Source organism: Lates calcarifer, linkage group LG4, assembly GCF_001640805.2.
Source record: "Lates calcarifer isolate ASB-BC8 linkage group LG4, TLL_Latcal_v3, whole genome shotgun sequence".
Lineage (NCBI taxonomy): Eukaryota > Metazoa > Chordata > Actinopteri > Centropomidae > Lates > Lates calcarifer.
In genome coordinates, this window is record NC_066836.1 from 18,611,265 (window position 1) to 18,629,640 (window position 18,376).

General features: G+C 39.1%; 1 protein-coding gene across 1 annotated transcript; it reads left to right on the forward strand.

Annotated features, from left to right (window-relative positions):
• The first annotated feature begins 727 nt into the window (after nt 1-727).
• On the forward strand, nt 728-16,894 carry LOC108883853 (transferrin receptor protein 1). The gene is made up of 18 exons (XM_018677383.2): nt 728-883; nt 6,977-7,026; nt 7,356-7,593; nt 7,872-8,055; nt 8,228-8,450; nt 8,537-8,659; nt 8,852-8,947; nt 10,100-10,239; nt 10,423-10,574; nt 10,683-10,802; nt 11,017-11,102; nt 11,224-11,287; nt 12,150-12,217; nt 12,374-12,426; nt 12,523-12,616; nt 12,749-12,970; nt 13,205-13,363; nt 13,985-16,894. Exons 2-18 carry the CDS (start codon nt 6,994-6,996, stop codon nt 14,225-14,227), a joined length of 2,298 nt encoding a protein of 765 aa, XP_018532899.1. The 5' UTR covers nt 728-883; nt 6,977-6,993; the 3' UTR covers nt 14,228-16,894.
• Nucleotides 16,895-18,376: the final 1,482 nt, after the last annotated feature.

Consider the following 18,376-nt stretch of genomic DNA (forward strand, 5'->3'; position numbering starts at 1 on the left):
GAGCTGCAGGAGTCGCCAGTTTGTCTGTGACACACTGGAGGTCATTCTAGGTAATCGATGGCTGAGAACCTCAGGCTTCTTCCCAAACTAGAATACTAGTGGAGTAATTGTGTTTTGAATGGAATTTTAAAAGTTTGTCTGAAGATATGCAACATGTAAATATCTCTCTTTTACTTTTGGATGAGAAAGCTCTATGGGTATACTATAGGCCAGAGGTGGTAGAAGTTTTCAGGTCCTTTACTTAAATAAAAGAGACAATACCACATTCTAAAAAGACAATATACTAAGTCCTTCACTCATGAACTAATTTTAGTAAAAGTACACAAAGTATTGTTTTATTTTCATACAGGATATTTTGAATTATTGCATAAAGCTCATCTTATATTTTCTGTATACAATCTTGATTTACAAAGCAAGTAAAGTCATCAAATAAATGTGGTGGACAATAGTAATTAATGTGGCAAAGTGCAGGTATTATGGAAATAACATGTACCTCAAATTGTTCAGTGCTCTAGAAAAGAACTGTACGTAAATATTGATCTTCTTGATTCAATAATTACTACAGTATATAATTTTTAAATAAGTGACATTTGTTTAAACATATATGATGAGAAACAACTGGATAAAAAGTAAGAAAAACCACGTTCAGCTCACAGCACCCTCCTCTGCTCTCATACTACAACGGAGGACAGAATCTCGCGATGACATACTAATTTGGCGCTAGGGAAGTGACGTGTAAGTTAACAGACTCGTATAACTGCAGCGTGCGTGGTCAAGGGCACCGGGAAGGGAGAAAGCGAGCAGCAAGGAAACAGGAAGAGTGAACCCTCGTGTCAGCGGCTGTCAGAAGAACTTGGTCGCTTTGAGCTGTCGTGAAGAGAAGGTGAGAGTTTTATACACGGCGAACTTCAAAGGTTCAAGCTGAGATGGAGGAGTGTTAAATATTATTGGGCTGAATTAACGTTAACTCCGATTCAAACTGTGCTCTGTGGAAGCATATAAGCCCTCGTTTTTCCTTAGGGAGCGTGTCAATAAATGGCAGTAATGCTGCATATGTAATTTACTCCTTTTAAGTAACTTTATTTTTGAGTAACCTTATGAATGAAATGCTAACCTTGTGGCGTGCTATCATGTCAGAGTAAGCATAACTTCGTGCACCGGAGGTGGTTAGGATATGAGTCAATTTATTGGTAGAAACGCTTCCTCTGTGCTTCATTACACTGCAGATAAGGCCGGTATGCTCAGCAGTGTGGTTGTCACGTTGCTAGTGAACAAGGCGCCATAACGAGGAAAGCCGGTAGTCACGTTCGTCAAGTCCCGCTGGTATTAACTAGCTTCTTCCCTGACCCACCTTGCAGGATAACGGTGTCAGTAGGTAGACATTACACTGCCCCTTTCCCTGACCTTGACAGTCACCTGCTATGCAGAGAAACTGACGCTATCTTTACGACAAAATCCTTCTCTGTAACAGACGGTTCAGACGGTGATCAAATAACCCAGCCTGCTTTTCCACATATGGGTGAAGCTGAAAATCGATTTGTTGTTCCCAGTGGTTCGCAGAGATGTTGCGTTAATATGTGGTGGGAAAGGAAATAGATTTGGTTCTAGATGAGCTGTTATTAGTGAGACATTCAACACGACGAGCAGCGGGTTGACTTGTATTAACTGTGGACTGTAGCCTTTCTCTGTCACTTTTATTGTCAAATTGCATTTTAGGTAACAAAAACAGCAATAGCGTGTTCATTAGTATAGCAGCATTAAGTGGAGTGTTTTAGATGTACATCATTAGTTGTATTTGTCGATTAAAATGTACATTTTACTGACACAATTTCAAGTTAACCTCAACCGCAACAGCAAAGTGCGAGCCTGTGTTGCCACCTGGTGGGGCCCTGGGGTTAGACCCACTATTGGGAAAGTCGCTGCCAGAACCTGTTACAGTAATAATAATTTAAAAAATCATCTTAAAGCTGAGAAAAGATAATTGTTTCCTGTATAGAATACAACTGCATCCTGTGTTGCCACTCATGTCTATAGACACAGCTGAATGTGCTGCTGTTTTAAGAATACTGGTGCAGGCCTAATAAATAGGATTTGCCTGCCTCGCTGTTCTACCTCAGGCTCATTTTCCCATGAGTTACTTGGAGCTTTTGCCCAGTGTGACTCTCACATGATGTGCCACTGCACAATGACTCCAGCTCACCCCTGACCCCCACCCACCGTTCCCTTTTTCTCACCATTTCTTTTTGTCTCCTGCACCTCACTTTTTCCTCTCCCCTTCCCTTCTCCTCTCCTGCTCTCCTTATCATTGTTTGCCTTTTTCTCACCCATACCTCACTACCTCTTCCCTCTGCAACGTTTCCTTATTCCTTTTATCTCTGTTTTCTCTTGTGGTCCTCTATCCACCAAGGACAAAGTCTCCTTGAAAGAGCAGCAAAAAATCTGTATGATTTTTTTTTTTCTTATTTGGTTATGCTCCTGATTAAATGGGGATTTTTGTCAGAGGAGAACATTTGAAATTAAACTCCTCAGCAAAGAATGAGAACATATTTTATGCTTATTTATAGCATATGTAATGTATGTAATGTTTTTTGCCTAAAATATCTGTACCTTTAAATGCAAGTAATGTTTGATTCCATGTATTTGAGGTAGGTTTGCCTCTCTGCACTTCCACACTCTCAAATGATTGAACTTAATCTCATTTTTGGTGCATATGCTGCCCCAAAAGACGTTGATTTCAAAAGGTGCCGTTGTCTGTGAAGGTTTACATTTCCTGTTGTGCCATGTGTGTTTCCAGTTAAAGTTAAACTGCTAGTTAGACTGGGTTTTCCCTTAATTGTATGGTAGTTGGATGATTGGAAGTTCACAGGCGTAACTTCTTCTCAAAGCTGTTACTGAAACAGGAAGAAAACCGTTTTATCAGTAAGTAGTTGATATGGCTCCTCTTGGATGAGATGTACATTTTATGAAATATGATGGTAGATTACTGTCAGTGATTTGAAGTGTTCACGAGCAGTTTGTTTTGCAAGAACAGCGGAATATACACATAAACACAAACTGATGTAAAATACAGGTGTAATGACAGCCTGACCGTAATTATAGCTATTATGTTATTATACCTATGGCAGGTGTATTTAAGGTTGCACTAGCTAGTAATAAGTATGTCATGTAATGTTGTTAAGGAGTAATTTAAGATGTTTGAGTGAAAAGTTAATCGGTAAATGAACATGTCTGCAGTTTAAAATGTATAACTACATGTGATTGTGTAGGTTTTTCTCATTGGTTTAATTTAATAATGTAGTGAGTGTGTCAGTTATTGCATGGGAGAGTAGTGCCTCCTCTCAGTGACCCTCAACGAGTTCACAATAGTGGTGTTGTAATTTTAGAACTTGTTGCTACAGCTTTAGGAGCCAACTAAAGCAACGGCTCCTTTTTGTTTCAAAGGGATTTGTTCACTTACCAAGAACTTTATGAGGAAGCTACTTTTGCAACACGTCTGACCCTGGAAACCAGGGAGGAATTCACCTTCAAACACTGACTGTTATATTAAATCTGTCTGCAAGGCTATGCAGGCCGTGAGGTTGAGTTTAAATCATGCTTAATAGCAACTGTTTCCAGTGTCTTATGTGTCCTTTGCAATGTTTTTTTTTTTTTTTTGGCGGGGTGTGGTGGGGTGGGGGTGTCATTATTTTTAGAGAAAAAAACAGGTGAGAACGGCAGGCTGTCCTTCATCTTTTATCTTAATGGCCTTGGCTACAATTACACATTGTGCAGATGAACTTTGTCCAATATCTTTATTCTGTCAAAGCTCAGGACCCAGGCCATGCCTGCTTGTGCTGTTCCCAGAAGGGTGTGACTCAAGTTCGCTCTTACTATCTCTGTCGTGCACACACATGTCAAAATTATTCAATGGAGATACAAGTCATGCCTCTTTTTTGTGGTTCAGAGACTGATACAAGCAAGTGGACCTCATCACTGACATAAAGCACATGCCATCACTTTTAAGTTGTTTGTGTTTATTGTGTATCTTTCTTGTGAGTGTGTACATATGCATTCTTTATTTGTGTCATTTTCTATTGCTAATATCCATATGTCTCTCAACTCAAAGAATAACTAATCTGATTAAAGTATTAACACTGCTAAGGCTCGGTATGTTTGGTATGTAAGATTATAGACATAGCTCAGCCCACCTTAGAGAGCAATTAGCTTTACAAAGCAGCTTATCTGATACCAAGTCCATATTAGTCAGACCTTTAGGTTGTGTTGCAAAGCAGGCCATGAAGAAGAAAATTTGAGGCAGCTAACGGTTTTCTTTTGTCCATAAACTAATTATTAACTTAATTTGACCATCAGAGCTAATGTAGTACAGTTTTTAATGGGGTTGTAACACCCCCTCAAGGTTATAAAAGTCAAGGCAGTCCTGGGGCTGTCCGAGGCCAAGCCATGTTCTAATGTTAGCTGTACTTCATAATGCCTAGAATAGCCAAAGTGTTTTCTGAGCTGAAGTTATTGTATAGCCAGGTTCCACCATGTCAGCACCCTCATTCGCGTCATTGAAATATGCTTGGACTGAAAGTTTAGGCTTTTTGTCTATGCTATCTTGGAAGCAGGCTATTGGGAGTCCAGCAAGGCCATGCTTTGGCTGGGAAAATTAGAGCAGGCCTGCCTGCCTGCCCAAGGGTTTGTGTCCCCTTGGCATTTGCCCACACAAGCTCTCCTCACGCAATGTGTCCAGTGTCCAACTTGGCTCTCCTTCCAGTGGAGCTGGTAAATTGGCCTGTAGGAGTCATTAAGAATTTTTTTTCTGCTGATTGGCTACACAGCACACATCATAATCACTACAGGCAAGCTCTGAGTGTTTGTATCTTGTTTCCAGTTTTAGTTTCACCTCTGTTTCATGACCTTGTTTACACTGAACAGGCAGTCATGAACCAAAATTAAAGTTATGAACCAAATTTGACCATGTTTTTAAGCATGCAGGTTTTGCTTGGGCCTACTGTCAACAAAGCAGTGTTCCCAGTGACTTATTCAGTCCAAAGTTTGGCAGGTTTAACCCCTGAAGCCTTATACCTCTCACGTGTAAGTTGATTGTTAAAAGCTGTGGATTAACCCTGTTCAGGGCTTGATAAGACAAAATTTGCTTATGAGATTTTCTTCCTTCTTTATTTAAGGTCAGAGTCAGAGGTCATCCCGTCTGCTCACTAGAAGTAGGTTTAGGGTTGGGTTGGAATTTCTTTGCTTATGAAGTTAGTTGGGTGACTGTGTGACCTTCTAACTCTTCATGAAAACTTTTTCTCTTCATATTTCACTGTCATAAGGTTAGCTATAAAGAAATTTATAAAATGTTTTGAATGCATAGGTCTTATTTGGTTTGTACTCGTTTGGATGAACAGGATTGCTGCAGGCAAGAGTTTTGAAAAATCATTAGTTGTAGGGCAACATGCACTGGTATCCCCTCTTCAGTGCATAACTAAGAAAGTGTTCCAGGTTAATAGAGTCCCCTGTTGCCAAGAGATGAAGACACGGAGATAAGGCACATTGCCCTAACCTGGTTGCATGGCCTTTTGTTGTGTATTATAATGCCAGGTTAACGATAAGACAGCCTTTTTCCAATCTCATTATGTTTCCTACATTGTTGTCCACTGTGTGCTGTTGTAGAAACATGGTGCATCTTTGTACTGCTTCTACTGTTAACATCTTTTTGTATGTGCCACATTTAAATTAAAAAAAAACAAAAAAAACACCAACTTTCACAATTTTGTGTTATTTTTGTGTAGCAATGTAGGTTGTTGGGTAATTTCCCAAAAAGGCATAGTTGTCACTGCAGTAGTGGTTACAGCTTTGTTACTTTTGTGTTTCGCACATGTTAGATTATCACCCGCTAAAATAGGTAATTCTTTTCGGTATGTGTTGTTGTTATCATCACAAAGGGGCATGTTGAAGTGTCTGATAACAAGTGTCTGATAACAATTAAACAGTCTTGTTTAAACTTCTTGACCACTGGAGTTGCATCCAGTGTCTACTACTAAACCACAGCTAAATTCTGTGTTTCATTACTAACCCATGTTACCCGTTAAATAAGGCTTACACTGTATTTGATTACCTTAGGTAATAGCTAATTTTGTGAAGTAAGCTCTGTAGTCAGTTAGATTTACAAATTTATCTATTATATGAAGTTGGCATCCAAAAATAGCAGTGGATGGCAATGGGGTGATTCTGCAGTGTCAGGGTGTCCCAAGTATCAAATATCAGTGAACTGAGTGGTCAGAAATTCTGTACTGTAATATTTTATACCTTGATTTGTATTAAGAATAGAAATGAATGTGTCTGTGCATAAGAACAGTTCAGAAAAGCATCCTATATGGAAGCATTCTGATTTGTTATTATCAAATCCATGTTTTGTAATATACAGGTTTTGACCCTTCTGACCCTTTACACATGAAGCACCTTACAACAAAGTCCTCTCTCCTGAGGACTATCACATGCTGCATAGCTCCTATTGCACAAGTCGTGCATTACAGTATTAAAGAAAATATACAGAAGACTTGCATTTCAGGTCCTGTTCTTCTGTTAAATTGAAACCTTGCTTTGTTTGGCTTGTGTTCTGAACTGAAGCTAGTGGGAAGCTAGTTATGCTGTTATTGTATTCTTCTGGTGATGGAGTTCACATGGAGAGATGGAGTCTGTTGACCTGTGCAGGACACTGGTCTTTTGTGCCTAGAAACAGTGCTTTCTTTCTAGTTGGCTGAAAAGGAAACTCCATGAATGTTTGGACAAGTGGTAGGATGTGTTCTTTGAACAAACCATTATTTCCCCCAAGTGGAACAGTAACACTTTGTGTACACACTGCAAAGAAATATAGCGCTCAGGTAGTACTCCTAAAGTCTGAAGTATGAAGGTGGCTGCTGATGAAGTCTTAAGTTCATAGTCACCAAGTCTACAGTTTAAAAATCTGACTTTTGTTTGCTTCCCTTTTCAGTATCTTTTGAAGCAGCAATGGACCAGGCAAGGTCAACCATATCCAAAATTGTGAGTATTGTAACTAGTCTTACTACCTAAATCCTAAAATGACAAACTTTACTTTAAGGAATCATCCTGCCCTTAATAGGACATCATTGGTACCAACTCTAAAATGACTGTTATTATAAATGGCTATGTTGCATAATTGAATGTTTTTCTCCATCTCGAGGAACAAATATTTTTAATTCAACACCATGCTGAATGATTATTTGGCAGAGGAAATTTTATAGAATAGTAATAAGCCTTTTTATCTAAATTGGTTCCATTAACAAAAAATAGATATTCTTAGCTGAATATTTAAACTATTTTCTCATCACTGCATTTTTCTGCCATTACAGTTTAATGGGGAGCCACACTCCTACACACGTTTCAACTTGACGCAGAACATGGAGGGTGACAATAGTCAGGTGGAGATGAAGCTATCGTCCGACATGGATGAGGAAGTTGGAGGAAATGGAGTTGGAGAACATCTCAATCACAACTCCAACCGCAAACCCTATGTGGCTCAAAGGTTTGGACGCACACCCAAGAACCTCTGCTTCATGGCAGCTGCAACCCTACTCATCTTTATCATCGGTAAGAAGCGTCATTAAATGAAGAAACTGCGTTTCTATAAACATTAAATCACTCTGAACAAAAAACCTGTGGAGCTCCACAGGGATCCATTTTAGGACCACTACTTTTCTGTATCAATATTAATCTGTATTGGTGTTGTCACTGACACAGTACGTCTTTCCCCATCTATGCTGATGACACATAGCTTTATGTGGCTGTGTTTTTTTTCTCTCTCTGTCATTGTAACTGTTGCTGTCTGTCTCTGGTTGTTCCCTATTTGAAACCACTGCTTCTTTCAGGGTACTTGATTGGCTACCTGGTCCATCGGAAAAAGGATTTGGCTCCCACCCCTGTAGCCCCCAAGCTTCCTTTTGAAGAACCTGCTCTCCATGAGACAGGTGCTGCTCCCCTCATGGACTGGGATGATGTCAAAAACCTCTTGGCTACAAAACTCAGTGCAACCAAATTTGAATCTGTCTTCAGGTAAATCAAAACCCCCACATACTGCCTGTAGAATCTGCTGTGGGGAAGTTTTGGCTTCTTTCTAAAATAACAATTCTTGGAATTTTTCTTGATTTGTTTAACATCGTATTCAGTATTTTTCTTGCCTCCATTTTTTTCTCTTTCCCTCATGTTTTGTTTCTTCTTATCATAGTGAGTTTGCCAGTAACAGCCATCGGGCTGGTTCTCCTGGTGATGAAGCTCTGGGGAACAAGGTGCTCAAGAAGTTTAAAGAATACGGCATGAACACCTGGACTGATGAGCACTTTGTCAAGGTTCAGGACCCCCCAGCTTCTGGCTACAACAGATTTGTTTTCAATGGGACAGAGCAGCGTCCAAATGGATTCCTGTCCTACAGTGGCACTGGAACAAGAACGGTAATCCACAACATAAATTAAGTAGAGAACATTTTTTTTAAGTAAGTATAGAAAATGCCCTAATTTTTATTCATTTATTTGTCCAGGGTGCTGTTGTGTTTGCACACTACGGGCAGGAAAATGACTTTACATTGCTGAGGGGCAAGAACATCAACCTGAGTGGCAGGGTTGTGCTGGTCAAAGCTGGTAAAATCAGTTTTGCTGAGAAGGTGGGTGGTTTTAGTAAAAAGAAGTTACTTTTAACATTATTAAACTTTCCTTTCCCCTCAGACACTCTAAAGTATGGAAGTTTGAATGAGAATGAAGTAATTATAGCTGAAGTGAAGTGAATAGATTTTTTTTTTTTTGTTGTTTTTTTTTCATACATCTTTCATTATTATTTTTTTTCTTTTTGCTTACAGGTTGCCAATGCTGCCAAAATGAATGCCTCTGCTGTGTTGATCTACCCAGATCCCACTGATTACTCTATTGGTGATAACACTCCACTCTTTGGACATGTGAGTTTGGGAGCATAATGTTAAAATTGAAACCCACAGGAGATATTTGGAACCTGGACATATACATATACATGACATAGACTCCACAAGATGTTTGAAACATTCCTTTGATTTTCTGGTCCATGATGACATGATAATATCACATAATCTCTGCAGATTCTGCTGCACATTCATGCTGTCAAATTGTCACATCCCTAAGGTGTGTTATTAGATTCAATGCTGATCCTGTAAGCAATTTTAAGATAGCATGTCTCTCCGGAATCAGAGGTGTGACGTGCAACCAGGCTAGGTTTTTCCGGTCTTCACCTGCCCTGTTTTGGTGAGCTTGTTCCCATTGTAGCCTCAGATTTCTGTTCTTGGCTGACAGGAGAGGAACCTGACTGGGTCCTCTGCCGTTGTAGGTCATACGCCTCAAGTTTCAATATACGCAACACCCTGAGATGTTTTTCTGCTCGCCACTATTGTAACGTGTGGTTATGAGTCACTGTAGCTGTCAGCCATTCTCCTGAGTTGTCTCATCATCATTCTGATGTTTGATGTGAACAGTAACTGAAGCTTCTGACCTGTATCTGCATGATTTTACACTGCTGCCACATGATTGGCTGATGTATGTTTTTTTTTAAAAAAAACCTTAAGCAAGGAATATTTGATTTGAAGAGTAATCTTAGGTATAAGAGTGTAGGTATCAAAGTGCAAATTGTCTTTTGTTTAATATCTGAACTAGGGCTGCACGATTCTGGCAAAAATTAGAATTGCAATTTTTTTTGAGAATTGAGATCAGGATTCTCTCTCACAATTTTTTCAACATGTTTTTTGCACTCATTTACCCGATACACGAGGAGGCGGAACAGAAAATATAATGGTGCCTGATATAGGACAGGCCCCCCAAATGTCGACTATTTGATTCATCAGACCAGCTGACAGAGTCTGTCTGTCCTTGATGAAAAGCAGCAGAAACGTTGTCATTTAGAAATGAGATCGCATTGAGCTCTGAATCGAGATCAGGATTTTAATACGATTAATCGTGCAACTCTAACCTGAACATAAGCTAGTACCAGATTAGGCCCAAAAAAACAGAAGCATTCAAAATGTAGTTGTCAAATCGTAGCTGCTGATCAAACTTTGTAAAACTCATCATTTTGTCTGCACCAGGTCCACCTGGGTTCTGGGGATCCCTACACCCCAGGCTTCCCCTCCTTCAACCACACCCAGTTTCCTCCTGTCCAGTCTTCAGGTCTACCAACAATCTTGGCTCAGACCATCACAACAGGCATGGCTAACAGTATTCTGAGGTAAGGCTCAGAAAATGCTAAGAACTATCTGAAATGATGCACTTAAACAGACAGATATTATAAAGGCTCACAATGAATATAGCGCCTTGTATGTCGACTTTAAATATTCACCTTGCACGTTAATTGTCTGTTATTGTTGTCTCTGTAGAAGCTTACATAATGTTTATTATCTGTGTCCAACAGGAAGCTGGGGGGTCAGAGTGCACCAAGAGAATGGGAAAGCTACTACAATTTGGGAGAGGAGAAGGATGTTATTACTGTGGAGGTCAACAATGTTCTTACTGAGAAAAGGATTAATAATGTCTTCGGCGTCATCAAAGGCTTTGTGGATGCAGGTACGATGAGATGCTTACTTCACGAGAAAGATACTGTGATCAGGAAAGCAGTTTACTGTAAAAGATATGAGTGATGAGTGTCCTCTCGTTGTCTTTTTTTAATTTTAGATCGGTATGTGGTCATTGGTGCCCAGAGGGACGCATGGGGTCCAGGTTTTGCTACATCGACTGTTGGCACCAGTGTCCTTGTTGAACTGGCTCGTTCCATCTCGGACATGGTGAAGAATGGTAAGTCCCTGATGGCAGTTGATGTTTAGTTTTTTAATATGGAATTGAGTAAGATTTTGACTAAAATAATGTTAATTAAATGGATGCACACTTAATATTCACATCAGATCCTTCCTAATTTATGTCATAGAGGAGCTAAAGAAACTAGTCATTGGATATGCCTTGTTTTCTGTTTAGTGAGGGAACTGACCTTTCTGTTGTTTCTTGTTGACAGATGGATTCAAGCCAAGGAGGAGCATTGTGTTTGCTAGCTGGAGTGCTGGAGAATATGGGAGCGTTGGTGCCACTGAGTGGATGGAGGTGAGAATTGTGTGATTAATTCTGTAATAAAAGATTTTTTTGATCAGCAGCCTTTATGGAGTAATGATGCTGACTGGTGTTTGTACTTAATTTTGTTATTTTATTCTTTTTGCATATCTAGGGTTATCTGTCTTCTCTGAGCATGAAAGCCTTCTCCTACATCAACCTGGATGGTGTTGTAGCAGGTATTTTCTGTCATCATTAGAAACCACTTGTCTTCAGTTTTCCTGTTAAACTATTACTGATATTGACCTCCCTGCTCTTATAGTGTTGTTTTTGGCCACAGCAGGGAACTATTCCAGTGTAAAAGCTCCAAAAACCCATTGCTCAACATCAGAGATACAGTTAGTGACTAGTTTGTGAACATAGCATTTAGCAACTATAGAGCCAGATAATTCCCTCAGGAGTTGGTAGAGACCAAAATTGGAGCTAAAAGAGTAAATATTGGACTTATGTTTGCCAGGTGGTCACAGCTCCAAATGAATGATAATGTTGTTCGTATCTGCTGGATGTGCAAATAACTGAGTTTGCTAACAAGTTTACTAGTCAAACACACAACCCCCACCCCCACCCCACCATCCAAGATTAATGTGCAATAAACTCAAGACTGCGGTGCAATAAACCCTAACCCCAGAACAACCCCCTGATATTCTACTCTAGACCACTGTATACACACTACCTCATTGTGCTGTGTTAGTGTCTGTTGTACTTTACTTTTATCTCATCTTTATTTTTATATTCATTATCCTTATTTAACTTAATTTTATTCTTTTTGACATTTCTATATTCTTCTGACATTTTTTTTTATTTGTCCTGTCATTGTAAGAGTTGCTAATTGGTGTTTCATTGTTTTGAAAAAACAGTGACAATAAATCTGTCTATTCTATTCTAGTATATAACTGATCAATCAGTGTTGTGTTCACAACTTATTTTTGTTGTCCTCAAGTGGCCAAAACAACCAGTTTTTGCAGGTTTAATACTTTCCCATATTTACAGTGTGAGGATAAGTGATTTTCAGAATGACTGAATATAAGGCTTCTTCTCCAGGTCGCACTGGATTTAAAGTAGCAGCCAGTCCCTTGCTGCACAGCCTGATTGAGAGCACTCTGAAAGAGGTAAACCCACAGGTGGAAGACTCTCAGTGAATCAGACTTTGAGGCACAGTTAATACACCCTGCAGTACTATTCACAGTTCAATACAATTTGTCATTTGTTTTCTAAAACTTTCAAATCATTAATGTAACTTACATATATGACTATTTTGTCCTCAGGTGAATTCCCCCATCTTTTCTCAAGTTACAAAAGGCAACTGGGAATCAAATGTGTAAGTCTGAGCAGTCTGTTTCATTCCCATCAACAGTGTCAGTGTTTATACATCCCCATGTTATCTGATCTTCTTTCTCATGTGTTTATTTTCCAGGTTGGAACCTCTCAAGTTGGATAATGCTGCATATCCTTTCCTTGCCTTTTCTGGCATTCCCTCAGTCTCATTTAGATTCGCCCCCAGTAACGCAGTAAGTCACCCAGCTGAACTAAAAGTGAAATAAATATTTTTCAACCAGTAACCATAACCCAGAACAACTTTGTAAACTGAACCATGATATCAAAAGTTGGTTCATCCAGGGATGAATCTTTTTCCCCCCTAGGATTACCAGTACTCTGGCACATTGCTGGACACCAGGGAGACCCTGAAACAGGCCACAGGACAGCAGATTCCTCAGCTGGCTGAAACAGCAGCAAAGTTTGCAGGTCACATAGCGCTGAGGCTGGTCCATGATCATCTGTTGCGGATGGATGTGACAAAGTATGACAAGATTATTCGTACTCGAGTGGCTCAGATCAATGGGAAGGTCTGGAACGTTAAGAGGGTGAGTGTCTAATTATGATTTTACAAACTAAGATTGTGTTTACCTTTTTGAGGGAGAATTGTTGAAGAAATCAAGGTTGACTTGACTCAAAGAATCTGCTTACCGATAAAAAATGACCATGTACCTTTGTAAAGTAGCCAGTTTACCTGTTTTTAATGCCATTTCATTATATTTTCATTGTTTTTTTTATTCAGAATACTAATTTACTCTTGTGGATGCTCTGTGTGCCTCCAGTTGCGGCCTGACTTTTTGCCCAAGGCCCTGACAGTGCAGTGGTTGATCTCAGCCTCTGGCTCCTACAGCCGCGCCTCTCGCACACTGCAAGCAGACATCCAAAACAGTGACCTGGAGGACATTGAGATGTGCCGCATCATCAATGATCGCATCATGACAGTAAGCTCTTTACAGTTTAGGGCTCATTATGTGGAAATATACTCTGATTCAACTCTCAGCATGTCTGTAAAGTGTGGTATCTTCTGTAATGAATTATCAGTTTTATGAGCTTTGAACTCCCGTAGTCTAGCTTTTATAGAGTTGTGTGTGTGTGTGTGTGTGTGTGTGTGTGTGTGTGTATATATATATACAATGTGTATATGTATGCATGCTCTTGGGTCTGTCAAAATTAATTCCCATAGGCAGCCAAAGAATCTTTTTTTCTCTTTAAATACTACACCTAGTTGTAATTGAAAAAACACATTTTGTTTGGCATACTGCATTTTCCCTCACATCGAGGATTTTTCAAAGGCAGATGGTAGTATTTTCATTAGTATTATAGGTTGTATAGCAGTGATTTTAGGTGTAAAATAACGAGTCTAAAAAGGCATAATATGGAGGAATTAAAACCCTTGTCTGTGTTTGCCTATGAGCTTAAAAACTTAAAACCTTTTTTTCAGCTTCATTGTTTTTGTAGTTACTGCTCTCTGACTTTGTAAGACAAAATAGTCCAGCCTTTTGAAAAAACTTTGTAAATTTCTTTCACTTCATCATTCCGTGTTTCTCCTCTTGTTTCTGTAGGTGGAAAGGAACTTCCTGTCACCCTACGTATCTCCCAAAGATAGTCCTTTCCGCCACATCCTGCTGGGCTCTGGACCCCACACTCTCACTGCTCTGTTCAACCACCTCGAAGCCCTCAGGACCAACAACCCTGAGGCTGACGCCGACTTGTTCCGCAACCAGTTCGCCCTGGTGACCTGGACCATTCAGGGCTGTGCCAATTCACTAGCAGGGGACATCTGGTCTTTGGATAATGAAATCTAAAAAATGTCCCCCTGCTCCCTCCCTTGTTCATGGTTTGGCCCTATTAGGACAACTGGCAGTGTGAAGACCAGTAGGTTGTTACAATTCCGTTACTCAGCTTTTTAAATTAACCTGATTCAGCTTTTTTAACTAAGCTAAATTATCTAAATGGATACCATTACCAGTCATCACTTCTGTTCCATAATTTTCAACATTTCAGTGACAATCTGCCTCACCTCCCTTCTTTCTGTAATTCTCCATAAAGCCAAACACATTAATGATAAAATGTACCTAAGCCTTCCGCCTTAACAAAAAAGATTAGTAGGTCATTCTTTTTTTCTCCCACTTTGGAAAGAGATTTTTTTTTCGATTTTAACGTGGTACTTAAATACCACAGTCTTGAATACTTTGGTGCTAGTAACAACTACCTTTAAATGTGGCAGTTATGTCACATGTTATGTGGCAATACTACTTAAATTGGTGTTACCCTTTACATGAGTTGAATGTAGTGAAAGTGATACCTTTTTTTCAGCACAGTATCAGGTCCTGATTTCAGGAATGACTGTTTGCCAGCTCAGAGGGTAATAAAACCTAAAAGGGCAGTATGATACAGTAAGCTAATTACCTTTTATTTGTTTACCATAATAACTACAATTCACAACTGCTGGTATTTCCACTGCTGCTGAAGCCTCATGTTCAAACCTGAGCTGGTTTATGTTGGTAGCTATAATTTCATACTGTGCTGAAATCTGCTACTCAACTCAATGTCAGAGATTCAGAAATTGCTGAAAAGGACTGAAGATTAATTTACAATAACGCAGCAGTTGTGTTGTACAGAACTAGATGTAGTGGATTTGGGACAATCAGCTGTTACTGGCACTGTCCAACACTCAAGCTGCATTAATCTTTAAAAAAAAAAAAAAAAGAAGTCCTAATCACATGCAACAATTAAAAGTAAAGTTGTCAATTATCTGAATCGTCCACCTCCTGACATGAATCTGCCTTTCAATAAAAACAAGGGAGAAGGCCTCCAACCACGTGGCACTGAAACAAACCGTATGTCTATTTATTGTGTTATTTATTTATCAGTGACAGGGTTCACTATAAATAGTTTTTTTTAATTGCCTTTTATAAAAAAAAAATAAAAAGTGTAATTATCGGGAGCAGTGCCTTCCATAATTATGACAGTTATACTGTCGAAATGACAAAAGCAGCATCTGCTTACAGAAGTGTACATGTCGACCGACAGCCAGTACTGCACACAGAGCATCACAATCACAATCAGGCGCTTCTCAGCAAACCACATTTTTCTACATAACTGACACTGGATCTGTCTTTAGCAAGGCCAGATCAAATATCAGACCTGACAATATTTAGTGAAAACCTCTGAATGTCTTGTCAGTATTGGTTCCTTGGTACATGTACACTTCTCATCCTGACAACATTATCGGGAGCAGTGTCTTCCATAATGTGAAAAAAGAAGAAGGTAGTTTTTGCCTACCAGTGTGTGTCTTTATCGGAGGCAGTGCCCTCCATATTTCACTGTAGGGGTGGATGTTTTTATTATCGGGAACAGTGTTTCCCATAATTTGTGTATATATACAGTACATTGCTACATGATGCACATGTTGTCCGCATCTTTAGATCCCTTCTATGATGTTTTCATGCTAATGAATCTCTGTAGTTTCCTCTCAGACAGAATACAGCCTGCAGCTTCTGTTCACAGATCTGAAACACAGTGATGAGATTTAACATCAGCTCATATGAAAACATTTCCCATTGATCTCATTAGTAAGTTAATCAAACTGTGTGTCTTTAAGCTGTTCTGGGTTTCTCCTCTGAGCTTTGTGTCTCATTTTAATGGAATGTCTTTTCTTTTGTTTGCATATGGAACTGATATGAAAGGTCTCAGCTCTGAAGGAATCATGATATAAACATGTTTGGGAGCACTGTGGTTACAGTGGTTTGACTCTGCATTTCCAGAAAACAAGACCACTCTGAAATATGGGTGTTGTTTTTAATGATTTGGTCAGTGTGAAAGTACATTCTATCTTCGATTTTGAGGTGTTCATTCATTTGTTAAGAGATTTCCTTGTGCCTTTTTTGTTTTGTGACTGTGCTCTAGAGTTTCTACAGACAATACTTAAATGAGTTTGAGAATGTATATTTGGCTTCTTTGTTTTGTTTTTTGACATTTCTGCATTTCTTTTTTCCTGTTGTCTGATTGAATCAAAAGTTACTGGTAAAAATACCTGTTATGCTACAACACATTTTAGATAAAGTTACAGAAAAGTTACCAGAAGGATGAAAATTAAAGGAAGAAAAATCGGAGTAAATTGATTTAAAAAAATTACACTGTGAATGTTACAGTAGTTGATGTGTTCCTCCTTTCTCTAGCTAATCTGCTAAGAGTGGTCAGAACATCACTCATGGAAACCACCTGATGTTATGCCTCTGTAGAAAAACATGAATTGTTTTAGTTCAGTAGCCATTCATAGTTTGAGTCTTTAAACTGATGTTGGAGGTTGCATTTCTAATATTGGCAATGTGTTGACCACCAGTCTGACAACTTGGCTAAAGAATGTGTTTGGAAACAGTGTGTGTGTTTTCCCCCTCACACTGTAAACAAGTTGGCTTTTCTTTATGTTTTTTTTTTTTTCTGCAATAAACAATCACATCACAACTGTTGATCTGTGGGTTGATCAGTTGACATATAATTATCTTTATCTGCTTAGTCCATTTATAAACTTCTTGTAGACTTCCATGACTATTAGTGGGGTTGTATAGCTAACTTCATGTTCATTTTGTGATAAAAGCACCAAATTTAGCACATATATTAACTTAATATATTTAGAAGAAATCTAGATACTGGGCCATTGCAGAGAGTTCTGGTGACCATGGTAGCAGTTTTTCAAAATGGCTGCCAGTTTAGAACACTAGAACATACACAGATCACTTTGTCAAATCTCAAGCTGCTGTCTGTGTTTTCAGCACTACAAATATTATTTACATACTAGTAAACGTGGATAATGTGCTTTATTGCAATGTAATCAAATAATGAATAAAATCTTACAAAATTGTGGGATTATCTCTACATATTACAGTGAGGGGTTGGTTAAACCATAGCAGAAGCCATGTAACAATGTTCAGTGAATGTACTGCAGCCATTACCTATGCTATTGTCTTGTTTGAAAAGACCATTTTAGTTATTGTAAACTATTTGAACCATTCTATCAACATGTCATGTTAATTGTTAATCATGGCAAGACAATTGCTATGGACCATGGCATGGCACTTTATGTTTGAGTAAATGAGAGCTCTTCGAGTCAGCTAATAAATTCTCCCTCACAGAAGCAGCTTCTGTAAGTTGTGGATGATTATGTCTCGCTAGAATTCCAAAGGGCAGCATGCACCTCAAAATTCGGATGGACTGTTTACTGCATGTCATTTCCGATGTTTCCTGTCTGCCCCCATCAAATCAGCAGGGAGAGCCTGGCTGAAAATCAGGAAAGAGATACCATCTGTGGACACTGTGACCCTGAGTGTATTGATAGTGTTGAATGATTCTGCCTCACTGCAAATTCTTGGTGGTATGTTGGAAGGGATATTTATTTTTCAAAGTGTGGTATAGGGTTCATAGTCTTCTATACTTTGCCGAACTCAGTAGCTCTTGCCATATTGAGTTGCTGTGGTGCACCAACATCTGTTTGGGTGTCACACCAGACACTATTCTTTTCTTGCCAAAAACTACCTAAATATAATATCAGGTACAGTGGCAAAATTGTATCCTTTCAATTCTCTTGAGGATTCAGCATTCAGACTGTTCAGCTTTCAGAGCATAGTGGAGTATCAACTGCTTTATTCATGCATTACAACTGGTTCAATCATCAGCTTTTTGAATGTTTATATTCATGCAGGTTTACAGTGTGGCTGTTGTAACCAGATGCTTCTCATTTGCTACATATGGTCAATTATTTGATACACTGTGTTTCAGACTGAACAATCCACACTGTATACTCAGATTTTTACAGATTCGTGCCGCTATATGATAAGACAATGAAATGATCAGTTTCCACCATAAAGTCCATAGCATTGTGAGGGAATACTTTACTTGTTTCTAAGGACTACCAAGATTTACATTATGTCTGTTGTTGCATGTGGGTCCAGTGG

Coding starts and splice junctions, on each gene's coding strand:
- LOC108883853 (XM_018677383.2), top strand. CDS start 6,994: ATGGACCAGGCAAGGTCAACCATATCCAAAATT. Junction 10,240..10,422: donor ATGGCTAACAGTATTCTGAG/GTAAGGCTCAGA, acceptor TGTGTCCAACAG/GAAGCTGGGGGGTCAGAGTG. Junction 11,103..11,223: donor GTGCCACTGAGTGGATGGAG/GTGAGAATTGTG, acceptor TTGCATATCTAG/GGTTATCTGTCTTCTCTGAG.